We start from the raw sequence: 17,285 nt of genomic DNA on the forward strand, positions 1-17,285 counted from the left end.
CAAGGTTAGTCATCTATTATGGATGATGGAGCGCAGTCAGTGAAGGACACTGTGGTCACCTTGTTGGATGTGAGTGCACGGGGGGAAGCTTTGAACACTGCATGAGGAAGCCTCCAACTTTAGAAGCGTGCATTTCAAAACTACAGGAGTATGACTGGAAATGAGTCACTCTGCACTCCAAAAAAGAAGGAAAATAAAAACTAGAAGTGATGGGAAAATGTTTTTGAAGCTGGCTGGAGCAACGCAAAAATCGCTTTTCTGGCCCCAGACCCTAACTTTGGTGCAGTTCATTGAACCTCATTCCCCTTTAGGATCGGGCCCCATAATAAGCCTGGCTTGACTTCAAATCTAAAAAGTGCTGGAGTCCCAACTCATCCATTAGGCATAAACGGTCTCGTGGTGGGCATGGTGGGCAGGCAATGAACTGTAGCAGATTAGACGTTCTGCACATCCTGGCTGGGCTGACCTGGCCAGGATGTGCAGACCTGGGACCATTTTGGGTTCATTTCATGCGTTTGATAAACAGCTGGCAGAGACCCTGAAAAACACAACCCTTAAGCTGAATGTGAACTAAAAGGCACGATTACATGTTATCATTTTAAAAGGCTGCGAGAGTGTAGCGTACATTTTTAAATCAAACATTTCATTAAAATAGTTAATGCCTTCCCAGTACAAGTATTTACTAGATTCATGCTCTCATTGTTTCAAACTAAATAATTGTTTTCAAGATGGTGAGACAAAACAATACATTCGAAAATTATGTAAAAATATATATATATTTTATATTTTTTGGCCTTTCTGCCTCTATTCAATAGGTCAGTTGAAGAGAGACAGGAAATGTGTGGAGCAGAGAGTGGGGGAAGACATGCAGGAAATGGTCAACCAGCCGGGAACCAAACTGGCGACCCCCGCGACGAGGACCACAGCCTCCATACGTGGGGCGCCCAGACCGCTAGGCCACCAGCGCCCCCAAAAATATTTGAATTTATTTTGAGATTTTTTCATCAAGTGAAATTTGACTATTTAAAGCTGCTGTTGAATGGTGTCAAAAACAGTTTTTCTGCTTGGTTTGGAGAAAAGGTCATAATACCCATGTGGACTCATCTGTACGTGAAGTCATTTGAGACTATTGCGAAATCTCTGTGTTTTTATTTGCCTATGTATCAAGCAATGTTGTTATTCCCCCTCTTTCCAGTTATCACGGACCAATTAGAGCAACTCCCTGACCCTCTGTCCTGATTGGTTGAGTGGAGTGGGAGTGTTGACATTCAAAATCTCTCTCTGAACTGATGTTTATATCACGACTACCAACAGCAGCTTCAACTCGACTGTCCACTTGTTTACAACCTGACAAATATCAATGTACCAGTGCGCTTTGCGGCTTCGGTTACTTGAGGCAAATCATGAGAACCATAAAGAACTATGATAACCTTGGGTCATCAATTATAATGATGCTCCTCCATGAAACTGCAGGACACATTCACTCACAGTTAGGTATGCAGGAATTTTCAAAGTTGGAAACTTTCCATGGGAATAAACCAGGAATTTACTCAACTGAAGGTTGGCTCTTAATAAGGAACTTAAACATAGTTGGGGAAAATATATTTTAGCATAATCCTGACTAAAACAACCAGATTTCATTCAAGTACAGTTGAAAATATATTTTAGCATAATCCTGACTAAAACAACCAGATTTCATTCAAGTACAGTTGAATATCTATGCTATTCCTCAAACACATGCACAAAGCACACTGCTTACTGCAGGGCTATTGAGACCACGCCCCCTACATGCACTGAAGATTTCTAGAATCCTGCAGAGGTTAGGCTTGAGAGGCTTGATGGAAGATGTTTTTTTATTTGCATGTTGAATGGGACTTTTTTGGAGGGAGAGGGGCTCTTTTCATTTAACATTTTGAATGGGACTTTGTTGGGATTGCATTTTTGTTAAGTTCTACTTACAAATAAATCTGTTTTAATTGTACTATTTTGGATGGATGTCTGCTTATAACAAAACAAATATTTATGCTTGGATATGATACCTTTCCATTTAATTCCTATTAATTCCCATGGAAAGTTTCCAATTTGGAATATTTCCAAAATTCCCCAGCTTAACTTCCCATGGAAATTTAGCCGAAAATTTCCAGAAGTTTACTGGACATTTTCCACCCCTTTGCAACCCTACCCACAGTAACATCTTATTAAGTGCTATTAACGCCCATTATTATGGAGGTTCACAGTAACTCAAATATAAATATATCCCCTTTCACAGCACCTGTTCAAAGTGGGAATGATGCACCGGTGCCTATTTTTGCTGACCACCGGTGGAGGCAGAGGAGAAGCTGAGTCAATATCTGCAAAAACAGGGGAGCCTGTAGGACGGGATGTAGGTGTGATGTTTTGATTACATGTGTGCGTAACTTACTGGAGGTAAACAGCAAACACAACAAAGAAAAAATCAATAGATCAACAGTTAAACCACAGCAGCAGAAGCTGTGTGGAAATCTGGGAGAGAAAAGGTCTCTGGTCTTGTCACTGGCCGGGCGGAGGACGAGATCAACAGCTATAAATCAGGGAAGGTGGAGAGGCGGTCTGATATTTTAGAAAGCAATGCACATGTTATAAGTCACTCTAGGAGAATACACAGTTGTGTTACATTTTTAACCCACTCACACTCGCTTTGCCGCTATGCTGTGTGTAATCACACGTGTGGTGTGAGGCAGCGTTGGAGGTGGGTGGGGAATTAGATACAGTGTGGTATCATGGTATTATCAGATTTATTCACAGCCTGAAATAAGTACACTATCAGTCAAAAGTTTGGAAACACCTTCTCATTCAAGGGTTTGTATTTATTTTAATTATTTGAAACACTGTAGATTAATACTGAAGACATCAAAACTATGAAAGAACATTTATGGAATTATTTATTACAAAAAAGTGTTAAACAAACAAGAATATGTTTTATATTTTAGATTCTGTAGAGTCTTTTTCCTTCATGACAGCTTTGCACACTCTTGGTATTCTCTCAGTCTGCTTCATGAAGTGGTCTCCTGGTATGGTTTCTAATTAACATGAGTTCATTTGTAGAATGACTTGCCTTCTTAATGTGTTTGAGACCATCAGTTGTGTTGTTCAGAGGTAGGGTTAGTACACAATGGATTGCCCTATTTGACTACTGTTGTAATCCAGATTATGGCAAAACCAGATTATTTCATAGTTTTGATGTCTTCAGTATCAATCTACAATGTTGAAAATAATTAAAACAAATAAAAATCATTGAATGGGAAGGTGTGTCCAAACTTTTGACTGGTAGTGTATATGTATATATATATTCAGTCCACTTGATGGCTCTGTGAAAACACCATCCACGCTCTAATCAAACCAGTGGATTTATTCAGGATTTCTTTTTTTTTTTTGAGTGCGGCACGAAACTGAGATATTTAGAGAATACAATGAACATGAGGGATCACCTCACTGGCCACCATCCAGAGATAGCATTAGCTGATGACGCTGGACACACTGAGCTCGTCAAGTCGCTCTCCAATGTGAGGAAAGTGAAGAAAACAACACGATTTATCACCTGCTGCATGTGAAACAAATGTGCAGCCATTCAGGGACATTGAGAACAGGTGATTTTTTAAACACTAGCTTCAATCTGAGGAAAGTTTGAGTCAGCAGAAATGGTTTGCTTTAATTTGCAACCTGTGGACGTCACAGGCATTCAATTCATATGACAGCTCATTATGTGACAGGTGACTGGAAGCTTCTGTCTGGTGCTCCTCAGACTTGAGCAGTACATGACAGTCACACCTGGGAAAATATTCCTGTAATAATACAACTGTCCATAAATGGTTACATGCAGTTGAACTGGAATACACCAAAACAGTTGAGTGTATCAGGTGTGTTCAGCCTTAATTACAGGGCTTAGTCACAGTGTTGGACTCCAATAGAGTAGAAACTGAAATGACTGACACGAGATGAAGAGACTGAGAATGTTTTCCAATCAAAGAATATTGATTAGATCAAGTTTTCTTTCGTGGACAATGTGCATTTCAAAAAGGTAATGCAGTGTGATATATCACAATATATTAAATTGTAATATTCAGTATATTACAAAGTGTTTAAGATTGCAATGCTATGTATTTTCACTTCAGTATGTTTATATCTTATTGTGGAGCCACGAATGATTCTCACCCCTAAGAAACCACATGTTAGCATTGTTTGGTTCAGAGCTTAAATGCAATGCTGACAGAATCAAAAGAAGTCATTGTTAAGGCTATACTGTCTAATCTGCAAGAAGACAATAGGTGACAGTAATTGGTTAGAGACTGACCCTGTTAAATATGCAGTCATCGCACCGACTGACACACTTGAGTTGATAGTCTAGCCCCAATGCAGCCCTTTCGTAACCAGACTTATTAGGGGTGGGAATTGAAAAGCCGGATCCGACTTCCAATTGATCAATTCCATCGGAATTGTATACGTCAAATGTTATCAATTCTTCTTAACAATTCATTTCCCAGCACGACGTCACACGGTACGTTGCATTACGTCACACACTTTGCGATGCAGAACTACTTAAACCACGAGGAAACATTGAGAGGAAAAGCGTTTTTCCTCTCCAAATTCAAAGTATTTTCCTCCAGGCTCCAGGGGCCACGTCCGGACTCATGCGGCCGAAAATGAGGCACCGAGAGCGGGTAAAATACCTCCGCGATGACCCCTGGAGGAAAAGTGTTTTTCCTCTCCAAATTCAAAGTATTTTCCTCCAGGCTCGAGGGGCCACGTCTGGACTCACGCGGACAAAAATGAGGCACAGAGAGCGGGTAAAATACCTCCGCGATGACCCCTGGAGGAAAAGGGTTTTTCCTCTCCAAATTCAAAGTATTTTCCTCCAGGCTCCAGGGGCCACGTCCGGACTCACGCGGACGAAAATGAGGCACCAAGAGCGGGTAAAGTACCTCCACAGTGACCCCTGGAGGAAAAGTGTTTTTCCTCTCCAAATTCAAAGTATTTTCCTCCAGGCTCGAGGGGCCACGTCTGGACTCATGCGGCTGAAAATGAGGCACCGAGAGCGGGTAAAATACCTCCGCGATGACCCCTGGAGGAAAAGCGTTTTTTGCTCTTCAAATTCAAAGTCTTTTCATCCAGGCTTGAGGGGCCACGTCCAGACTCACGTGGGCGAGAATGTGGTCAATCCATTGTTCAGTATGTTCAAGTTGAATATGTTCATGTTCAGTCTTGTGTAGATATAATTTTGGAAAAAATTAAATGGTTCCTTTTCTCAGGAATCGTTAGGAGAATTGATAAGGAATTGGGTTTATAAGCAGAATCGACAATGGGATTGACATTGATAAAATCTTATCAATTCCCACCCCTAATACTTATAGACTTCACTTATCACCCTTGTTTCTTAATCAATAGGCAGAGTCACAAGAGCTCCACAAATACTTTGACGAGTGCAAAGTTAAAGTCGCACGAAACAGGAATTATTTCCAACCTCTTTGACTTCTTGTTGCATAACCCTAAAGTATGGATTTCAGCATGATTTTGCAGAGACCTTGAACAACTAAGACATCCAAAGCTGTCTCCCACTGCCTCTGTCACATCTCCCACACCACTACCTCTGCTGACTGCTGCTGACCTGCAGTCTCCCCAGACATACGACTGAGAGAGCTCCAGTGACAGGTGTGAGCTTGAGCTAAAAAGCCCGTGCAGCAGCCTTCACAGGACCTTTTTTGTATCCACAAGGAGCCGAACGGGTGACACGGCTTTGGATTTATAGGTCGGGGCCTCCAGCCGGGTGGCAAGCTGCAGCGGGGCCTGGGCAGCGCAGCGGCAACACCACCTCCATCTGTTGTCACGGTCTGCTCATATCTGCATGCTAATCCCTCTCTACCCACACCTTCATGAAAAAACACCGTTGTGGCAGCGCTGCCGCGGCCGCCGCCGCAGCAGCTCTTTCAGAATGAGGAATTAGCAGAGCAGGTAGCACAAAGACACAGAGCTGAGGTTGATGGGATGTGAAATGCAGAGAGAGAGGGGGCTAAAATTGTGAGATTAGAGGAAAATCAAAGAGGTAAGAAGCAGAACCATCTGCACTGGCTTTCTCATTTGCACTTTAAAAATGTTGTCACCACTCAAGCCTGTGCGCGTGCTGTAGATCTGCCTGATGTTTGCTCATACATGCACAACATGCAGAGAATAGTCAAGGTCACTTATTCCTCTCAAGGTCTCCAAATGGGTGACATTCAGCAGGTGTGGAAGTGCGGCTCCCTGCCCACACTCAGCAGATGTAGCTGCTGGCAAAAAGTCTCCTCAAGCTGACTAATCATTTGTGTATGCAGCTATAATATGCTTTCAATGTCTGAAAATACACATCATCCATCAAAGTGCGATTGTAATGTCTCTGGGCTGGAAAAGGGCACTGGGAGTAGGTGTGGCATATCTAAGATCTAATAAATATACATTTCCTCAGGCAAGGGGAGGAAGCTGCAAGATCTGAGCATCCATTTCCTACTCTGCCGACATAGCAGATAAGGTTTGATACAGTGCAGGCATGCAAAAATCTACATTCTGGAACTGAAATGTGAAACTATATAAATGCATGTTACACAATGCAGTCTCTTGCTGCCTATAGACTGAACACAGTCTGAGACATGAAACACAAACATCTATTTTCCTATTTGAATCATTAAGAAACCAGCTGCTTCATCACACAGCCTTGACTCCCTTCGTGTCAGTGCGTTTGTAACACTTGCACTCGATGTTGAACATGTCTGTGCCCTGTGGCAGGCTGCAGAGAAGCAGGACACTCACCCAGTATGTGTCCAGTATCAACACAGCTGTCAGTGGCAGCGTGTCTGCAAAGCTTTGGCTGAGACGTACTTTTTTTTGGAACAAAGAAGAGTTATTATTTTGGAGAGTGAACTCTAAGACGGCGATGTTTTCTAATGAAACATTGTTGTTTCTCAGACAGTCATTGTACCATGACAGACATCTGCAGGATTAATCTACTCCTTTAAAGCTTTACTTGAAAAAAGGGTGCAGTCAGCTGTTTAACTTGGAATACACAAGGAAACAAGAGGGAGGGATGTGTTCCTTTATCTCAAAGATGTTATCTCGGACTCTGTTTCTGCCTGAGGGAAAATAAACCTCACTAACACAGCTTTATATATCTAAATCTATACCCATCCAAATGGTACAGTGCAAAAAAGGCTCTTCTTTTACTCTAGTGTTTTAATTTTGCAAATGAAAGAGTTTGCCCAATTAAAAAAGTTTGGACTGCATGTCAAGCTGAAAGATAATGTAGCATTAGACTTTAAAAATGTTTTTAATTCTAGCTGCTTGGTGATGGTTCAGTCCCAGGACGGATGGACGGAGGGTTTTACCATGACAGAGATGTGCAGGATGCGTAGCTCCTCCTTTGCAGAGTTGTTGGCGGGGTCTTCAGTGGGCTCGGGGAGGTTCAGGCTGCCGTCCTGGTGGTGGATGTGGAAGAGGAGAGTGCCGTTCTCCAGCCACTGCTGCCTCCAGCGCACCAGAGGGATGTCCTCTGAATTCCCAGAGATCTCTGTTAGAGACAAACAGAGCGGGTACATGAAAAGACGTTTGTTTGTTTGTATTCTCACATACACTGACGAAAAAACCACAGAAAGAGAAATTCACCAGAGTAAGAGTGTTATTGGTTCCCATGATCTGAAAGATGAAGGGATGTGATACAGCTGATAACACGGGTTCATTTTCAAGTCTATTTTTAGACTATTGTTTATATTACAAATGTTACAGGAGAATTGCCTCTTTTAAATGTTTAGCCACACAAGCTGTCGGTGCAAAGCTTCAAGTCCAACTCTGATGGATTGCCATGAAGTAGTGAAATGATATTCACATTCCCTGGGTGAAGAATCTGGGACCAACATTAATCTTTGCCTGATGGCCCCTGGCCTTAAAAAACACATATGCTGGCCCCTGTGGACGGCAGTTATAGTCCTATACCTGCTTTGTATGTGCGTGTGTGTGTGTGTGTGTGTGTGTGTGTGTGCCAGCATCAGAATGGTCATTGCCATTGGCTTCCGCAAGAATCACCTTGAGCAAACACACCGATACAGCAGCTTCTCACGGCATAACTACATTCCTGTTATCGTTTCATTTGAGCTTCTTCATGTTAACATCCAAACATTCTGAAAATCCTTTCAGAGAGCTCCTAGCTTAGCTTAAACACTTTAAGCAAGGAGTCCTAATCAGAGCATCTCTGACCAAGAAGAGGCTCTATTACTATGTATAATCAAGCGGCATCCTCCGGTCTCAAAATATGAAGTCTATGTGGAAGTGTTATAAATCGCAGTTCATTGAGCGTCCACTTGAGGCTGGCTGCAGAAACACAAGAAACCACATACACACCAATTCAAAGAAGACAAGGCTTGGGTCTGCGTAGCTCATTACTTTATCGACACACTGTATGGGGTCTGAATTTTTTTTATAACGCGACAGTTCAGAAGATAAAAGGTTACAAGTTTTGCCCAAATAAGGACATGCCTGACTTGATTGACAGACAGGAACACATAGCACCCCACATCACTCCCATCCTATTCCCTTCACACTGGCTACCAATCAAATTCAGAATACAGTTTAAGATCATCATATTAACATGCAAAGCAATCCATCATCAAGCACCCTCTTATATCTCCAAACTGCTCCACCCTTACATCCCCAGTAGACCCCTCAGATCCTCAGACCAGGGTCTGCTTGCTGTTCCTCATGTGAGGCTAAAAACTAAGGGTGACCGTGCCTTTGAGCATTTGGCTCCATCTCTCTGGAACAGTCATCTGCTCCAAGTGCGCTGTGCTGATTCGACTGAGACTTTTAAAAAGCAGCTTAAGACACATTTGTTTGTTATGGCTTTCAACCTTCTATTGTAATTTGTTGTCATTTTGTCTGCTTTCTTAATTGGCTTATTTATTGCTCATTGTATTGTCTTGTCGACATTGATTCTCTGTAAAGCACTTTGTGACTATGTCTGTGAAAGGTGCTATACTAAATAAGGTTGACTGACTGACAGACTGACAGACTGACAGACTGACTGACTGACTGACTGACTGACTGACTGACTGACTGCCTGACTGCCTGACTGCCTGACTGCCTGACTGACTGACTGACTGACTGACTGACTGACTGACTGACTGACTGACTGACTGCTGACTGACTGACTGACTGACTGACTGACTGACTGACTGACTGACTGACTGACTGCCTGACTGCCTGACTGCCTGACTGACTGACTGACTGACTGACTGACTGACTGACTGACTGACTGACTGACTGACTGACTGACTTACTGACTGACTGACTGACTGACTGACTGACTGACTGACTGACTGACTGACTGACTGACTGACTGACTGACTGACTTACTTACTTACTTACTTACTTACTTACTTACTTACTTACTTACTTACTTACTTACTTACTTACTTACTTACTTACTTACCTACCTACCTACCTACCTACCTACCTACCTACTTCTTACTTACTTACTTACTTCTTACTTACTTACCTACCTACCTACCTACTTCTTACTTACTTACTTACTTACTTACTAACTTCTTACTTACTTACTTACTTCTTACTTACTTACTTACTTCTTACTTACTTACTTACTTCTTACTTACTTACTTCTTACTTACTTACATACTTACATACTTACATACTTACTTACTTACTTCTTACTTACTTCTTACTTACTTACTTACTTACATACTTACATACTTACTTACTTACTTCTTACTTACTTACTTACTTACTTCTTACTTACTTCTTACTTACTTACATACTTACATACTTACATACTTACTTCTTACTTACTTACTTCTTACTTACTTCTTACTTACTTACTTACTTACTTACTTACTTACTTCTTACTTACTTACTTACTTACTTACTTACTTACTTACTTACTTACTTACTTACTTCTTACTTACTTACTTACATACTTACATACTTACTTACTTACATACATAGCTGTTGGCTAGGTGGCTCAAACCCCGCCTCTTTACCTCACACTAAGTTTGGTTGAGTTCAGCATTACCAATATGGTTCCCGCCGACGATCAGCTTCAAAGCAGCACTCAGGAACAGATGGGTGATGTCACGCATACTACATCCATCATGTATACAGTCCATGTGTAGAACTCATTCTTTCAAGAGCTGTGATTGGCTGATCCATAGAGAGTCAAAATATGTCAAAAATGCCACCATATGGCTTTTATTCTAAGTTAACCAGTATGATCACCATCTAAGATCAATAAACTAGTGTGTGATCTGCACTGGCTCAGCACCCCTCAGAGAGAGAGAGAGAGAGAGAGAGAGACGTTCTCTGTTCTTTCTCTCCTTGTTTAGATCGCAGTGTGGCGTCTCACATTAAATATGAATCTTCTGATGCCGAGGTTTCAATCACTTTGTGCAGCTTGTTGCTGCCGGTGTTACTCTGCGCTCTCTTAGTTTTGTTGCATCTTTAATAACACGCCTCCCTCCGTGAAGCTCACCTGTCATGAGAACACAATCACGACTGAACTGTTGCATTTTTGCAGTTTCCTTTCTGGCGATATTGAATTGTTGTGCTCACTTGGAGATGCAAACATGATAACTCCCTGATTCGATCTGTGGGAGCTTTAATTAACTCACAGTCATTCAGTGTTTAGAGCACATTCCTCTATCCTTGTGTCTTCACACCATTTCCTCCTTCAGCTTCATACAAGTCCTCCTCACTTCTCCTGACTATATGTCACCTTGGAGCTCTCTCGGGCTGAGATGCTTTGTGAAAAGCTTTTCATCTTCAACAGGATGTAGTCTTAACTTGACGGGAAGCTCTAAAACTCTGAAATGTCATGATTCATATTCTTTGAATTTTGTCACGAGGAGCATCTCTATAGACTTTGCAGTGCACATCCACACCTGTCCTTGGCATTGGCATTATTTTTGCAACAGCAGGTCTTACAGTGTGAGAGTAAAAGGTGCCCGGTTATATTTCACCAGCAGCCATTGCCTTTCATCACTTGTACCTCAAAAACAGCTGCCACAAAGGGATCAGTTTCAGAAAGAAAGAAGGAACAAAAAAAAACAAGGGGAGATTATTAAACTCCAAAGATAGGGACGAATGAGCAGAGGTGATTTGTTAAGAGCAGCGGAGCAGGGGAAACGTTGTGCTTTGTGTTCTACCTCAGCTCCTCAGACAAACCCTCTGCACTCCTCACTGTTTAAAGGTATTACTTCTGTATGCTAAAGCACACAGAGCAGAAATTGGAAACCATTATAAATGCATCACAGAGCTTTATGGGTGATTTTCTGTTATGTAAGTTTGAAGAGCAGCAAAAGATGCATCAGGCTCATAAGTCCTGAAGTAAGAGTGCTGAGTGAAGACATAAATCGAAATATAGATCACAGAGAGTGCAAACAAGACTGCACACTGAATCCAAACACCAACTCTACAAACACACTGCTCCACTACTCTGCTACTCCAGCTGACTTATGCTCAGGGAAGATGTTTGCTCTCAGTGCACATTCATAAAAAGTCAAAAAATGTCTCGACACCCGGATTCAAAGATGTGTAAATGTGGATTAAAACAAATGTTGATCAGACTCACAGATAACAGGACAGGGGTTTTTTCAACATTTATCAAAGAGAATCAAGTCTAAACTGCACATTTGAATCCATGCATGATAATAATATTAAAACAGTGTTTCAATGAGGATGTTTGAAGTAAATAACCAATCTCACAAACTCACCACTGACTAAATGATTCTCACGATGCCCTCACTTACTGTGGGCAGCATCTGGATGAGAACTGCTTTTATTACCATAACTATAAATGATTCACAGTCTCTGAAAAATCTGATAAAAGAGGAATCAAAGTGTTTCAGCCAAGCTTGTTTTCACTTCTGGAGTCAGCGTTTCCCCCCTTTGATTTTTTTTTCGTGCAAAGGGGAAAGGAGGACAATCAAGGTTTTGCACAAGCGCACTAACAGTTTTTGCAATTATTTCTCATCCAACACAAGATGTTTGGTTGGTAGCTTCCATGTAAAGGTTAAGTGAAAAAAGTAGACTATTTATTCGTTTATTTGTTCATTTAAGTTGTGTTTTTAGGCATTTTTGTTTCCTTTATTGGATATGTTACAATGTTACAATGTCATTAAGCGGACGCTTTAATCCAATGCGACGTACATACGAGAACAAGAACAACACAAGCAAAGATCTAGACAAGAGGAAACAAGATCAGTAAGAGTAACAAAGTGCTTCAAGTCAATTTGGGTGCAGGTACTGCCAAGCAGTGTGAAGGCAATGCACAAAAGTAAATAAGGATTATTATTTTTTTTTTTTTTTGTAAAATAAGGAACATCTACAATGAAGCAACAAAACCATTTAAGACTTTTCATTATCATCATCAACAATTAACATCACCACAGTAATGACCAAAGTACCAAGTGCTGGGTCACTCAAGAACTGAACACAGATTCCCAGAGTAGAGCAGGACAGTGTGAGTCAACTGTAGCTGGAAGACATGATCTGCCACTGGGGACAACAGTGGAGAACAGTCTAGCTAAGTGCATAGTGCTTCCTAAAGAGCTGGGTCTTTAGCTGTCTTTTTAAAGTAGAGAGGGACTCTGCAGATCGAATGGAGTTGGACAATTCATTCCACCATTTAGGGACAACAGAAGAGAAGAGTCCAGCTAGTGATTTTGAGGCCTTGTGTGCTGGAAGCACTAGGCGCTTTCCAGAGGCCGAGTGTAGCGGGCGAGAAGGGCAGTAGACCTGGATGAGGGGTTCCAGGTAAACTGGAGCGGTTTTGGTTACTGCTTTGTAAGTCATGATTAGAGTTTTGTATCTGATGCGAGCTGCAACTGGAAGCCAGTGTAGCGAAATGAGCAGGGGAGTGACATGAGCTGCGTTAGGCTGGTTGAAGACCAGACGTGCTGCTGCTGCGTTCTGGATCATTTGCAGAGGTTTAACTGTGAATGCAGGGAGGCCTGCCAGTAGAGAGTTGCAGTAGTCAATGCGTGACATTACAAGAGCCTGAATCAGAAGCTGTGTTGCGTGTTCTGTCAGGTAGGGTCTGATCCTCTTGATGCTATAGAGGGAAAAACAGAAGGAGCGAGCAATCGAGGCAACATGAACCTTGAGGGTTAGCTGGTCATCGATCATGACACCCAGATTTCGGGCAGACTTAGTGGGCATGAGGTGTTGAGATCCAAACTGGATATTGATCTGTGGGTCCATAGTGGGACTGGCTGGAATGATAATAAGCTCAGTCTTGGACAGGTTGAGCTGTCGGTGACGTAGGTGGATATGATAGCTGGAGAGAGACAGGGAAATGTGGGGAGTAGAGAGTTGGGGAAGACATGCAGTAAATGATAGAAACCTGGGCCCGTATGCACATCCAGACATTAGCGCTGAATATGGGCCGTTTGTACTAATGGTGAAAAAAAATGTGATTAGCGGTATGCATGATCCAGGTTAACGCCCCAATAAAGCATTACATTTAATGGCGGTAGACCCCACCATTACAGGTGCTAACGGCAGGATTACTACACCTGTTAGGCTGTTTAAAGGATGGCGGACATCGTGCTTATGTGTTACCGTTTAAGACTTAATATGCAAAGACATTATTTTTTTTGTAGGTCTTCTACTGTGTGCTCAGAAACATCACATGCATTGACCCGGTTCAAGATCTTCAGCCAAACTTTCCCTTTCTCCTTGTTTGTTATCTTTGATGATTGACTTGCTGATAATAGCTGTTTGTTCATTCCAGGTTTCCCAGGAGGTTCCCTGGACATATGACGTTTTGCACCAGCCTCACTTTCATGGCGCAATTAGTTAATTGGCCAATTATTTGCAGTCATGCATGCGGGTAACGTTATGGCAAAATGGGCCGTTCCATAATGGTACTTTAAGACTAATGGTCCCGTTTGTGTAATGGCTGGACGTGCATACGGGCCCTTGAGCAGAAACTGTGACCACTTGGACGAGGACTACAGCCTCTGTCCATGGGGCAGGCGCTTAGACTGCTATGCCAACAGCACCCCACAAGTAATTTATGATCTATCTATAGATAAAAAAGAGTTGGTGAAAAAAATCCATATCATGAAATATTAAATACGAGCTCTTTATGAGCATAGTGTCGCCATGCTGGACTTAACTTTCCCTGACTTGGAGTTTTGAGAGGGCGCCATCGTAAGGAAATTCTCCAATGGGAGGGCCATTTATTTTATTGGGTTCCTCAATCCATTACAAGCAGTGCTCTTAGGACACACTTATTCATGGTTTTCATTTACTCCCAGGTCTCCTTTACCAGCGCTGTCACAAGTGAATCAGCTTGAAGCAGGAAGGAGACACCGACAGAGGCCGCACAGAGGCTCTCAAACGAAAATAATTCATTCCAAATGAGAGCACATTTTGGCAATGGTAGATACAAAAAAAGAAGAAGTCCGTTGTGTGGGCATGGTGTGGGTTTTGGCTGGCATGGCCAGTCGCAGTGCCTAGTCAATGGTAGGAGAAACACTGGGAGTGTTTTCCCTCCTCAGCATTGACCTTAATTATACTAAACTCCTACATTTCATATATTCAAAAATAACAAGTCAGTGTGTGCCGATAGAGAAATGAGGTATTCAGACCCAAACTGTTGTTTTGGACCAGTCTGTAACAGACTTTATAACACAGAGGTTGCTGCTTGGTGCAAAACAATTACAGACAAAGGTAGAAGATGAGAGTCGAGCTTCACCACAGAGATCTGGAGCTCTGATGTCATCAATCATGAGTCTATCGGTTCCCTGATTGGACACGAGCAAGCGGCAACCTCCGATCTCAAACTATGAAGTCCATGCGGAAGTGTTTTAAACTACAAGTTATAAAAGTCCACAGATCACAGTCATTGACTCTCTTCAGACTGCAATCAAGGGAATGCCAGACCACTGACATACTCTTTAGAATAAAGTGCATGTCAGTATGTTTGCACTTTATTGTGACATAATTGTGATTATATTCATATCTTTTGGTACAGTTATACTTTTTTAACACTGCATTTTGATTACTGACTAAGTCACTGCTACATTTAGAAGTTTACAGTTGTCTTATAACATGATTCAGTCAGTTTAAATGTATAATGCATTACTCTTAATATGTTTTTTCAATATTAAATAAGCCTGATGTTGCCAAAAACATAATTCCCAGTCTCTGGTAAATCCAATACTCACTACAGATATCAGTATCAGGACTTGAAAAAAATTGACTGGTGCATTTCTAACTAACATGAGCATTAAACAGTGATGTCAGGCACATTCACAGCAGAGCAGTTCCACTTGAAGTTTAAAGGATGTAAGAAAATCTGCTCAAGTTTGGTTTTAAATAGCCTTCACATCATCACTGTTCAGTGAAACTCAAGCATGATTGAAGAACGTAATGTTCCTTTATGGGTGAGAGTATTTTCACATGAACAAACCAGTTAACAACTCTTAGTTTATCTAGAACATCATCCTTAGAAAGCTGGAAATCAACCAGTTTTATTTAAGCATTAAAAGCTTACGTTCAAAGACAGATCATTCTCATAGAGCAGAGATTCAATAAGAAACTAACACATTAGAGAGCAAATCAGTACTTCTCTCAGTATAAACAGCATTTCCTCACATATCGCTACCATTAGAATAAAACGTGTTGGCATTATTTTATTGCTCCTTTATAGTTTGCATTGTTTGCAGCCGAGGCTAAATTGCTCACTAAATTCCTAATTAAGAACTCACACATCAATTCTTGTTTAATACCGCCATTTGCAGGATGGCACACAGGGCACATCCTTTTACGGTTTCTTCATTACTCTGGACTCTGTCCCATAAAATAGACTACTTCCCTAATTGCGTGCATGACCCAGTGCAGTGCACGAATGTAGCGTCTAATATACTGAGCTACTTTCACTGCTACACATGCTGTCAAATAATTTAAAGCTCACAAAAAATAACAATGAACCTCACAGAGAAGCAGGGGCAAGCACAATGTAGAGCAGAAAGGGTTGGCTGGGGTGCACTGAAGGGACACAGTCCATTAGCAGATAGTTCATAATTGATCAAAGTCCACGGTACGCGATGGTTTATTCGTGCAGCTGCACAGCGCTGGTTGCAGGGAGAAATCAGGGTGTGTAAATAATAATGAGGATTAGGCGTGATCAAAAGGAAAAGCCTGGAAGTGAGTGACTCCAGCAGTGAGTTAAAGCACTGGTGCTAACATGGGAGATGAGAAATAGGACGAGGACAACAAGGACTAGTCAGGCAGGCAGGGGAAGGCGACATTAAGTATGAAACAAGGTGTTCAGCTCTCAGCCAGAGCATATCACTGTAAAGACCATGAGCAGAGATCTATGCATAAACACAGGCTAACCCGTGCTATACAAGACCATTACACTGATTACTGCCTCAGATGGAGCTGTAAGCAGGATTTTCCTGCTGATCACAGACTTTTACACTGTGTGCAAACTTCAGGATCATGTATCCACTTACATAACCTTTGCACCTGGATAATGTGGGTTTCAAATGACTCAAGGTTTCAAATGCTGTTCATCTATCTGTTACTCCAGTCTTTATATGACACAAGCAAGGATCTGAAATACCTGGACTGTATACTATCTATGGGAGGATATATAATTAGATAATCAAGGCTAGCTTAGAAGTAATGCAGAGTCCTATTCAGTCCTCAAACGCAGCTGTTTGTTTAAATTGTGACTGGTCTTTTTATCTGTTTTGATCAGATGACATCTGCTTCTGAATATTGTATTCTGCACAAAGCTAAGTGTGGAACATAGGGCATGTGGAGAACAGGTATGTCTGTAAAACTTCACATTTAATATTACGGATGCACTGATCCTACTTTTTAGTTCCTGATACCGATATCGATACATGGGCTTTGGTATCTGCTGATACCGATCCGATTCTGGTATTGATTTAACAATCTATGTTCCTTAATGTGAGGATAGAATCATGTTTTGGCAACTTCAGGCTTTTCTGACTTGATGGTGAACTGTACCTGGGTGCCAAGTACTAAACCAGAGGCTGGAATCCCTTAATTTCAAGGATCAGGAACAATTAAATCCAATAACCTGTCCGTTTTTTCACACTTTGAATCCATTAATAGAAGGTTTCTTGCTTCTTTGCAATAGGCTACAGCTCAAGTAAACTTCTTCCTTTGGGCTTCCATTATATTTTTCAGCGCGACTGCCATCTGTCGAAATATTAGCGCTGCACATGTTGCAAGGT

The 17,285-nt window shown here is 41.6% G+C and overlaps 1 protein-coding gene across 1 annotated transcript in view; it reads right to left on the bottom strand.

The window, feature by feature from the left end:
- Nucleotides 1-17,285, bottom strand: part of astn1 (astrotactin 1) — a 616,195-nt gene that overhangs the window by 496,052 nt on the left and 102,858 nt on the right. The window contains exon 2 of the mRNA XM_034703125.1: nt 7,389-7,570. Coding sequence (XP_034559016.1) covers nt 7,389-7,570 — 182 coding nt within the window. The remainder of the gene's footprint in view (nt 1-7,388; nt 7,571-17,285) is intronic.

Source organism: Notolabrus celidotus, chromosome 15, assembly GCF_009762535.1.
Source record: "Notolabrus celidotus isolate fNotCel1 chromosome 15, fNotCel1.pri, whole genome shotgun sequence".
NCBI lineage: Eukaryota > Metazoa > Chordata > Actinopteri > Labriformes > Labridae > Notolabrus > Notolabrus celidotus.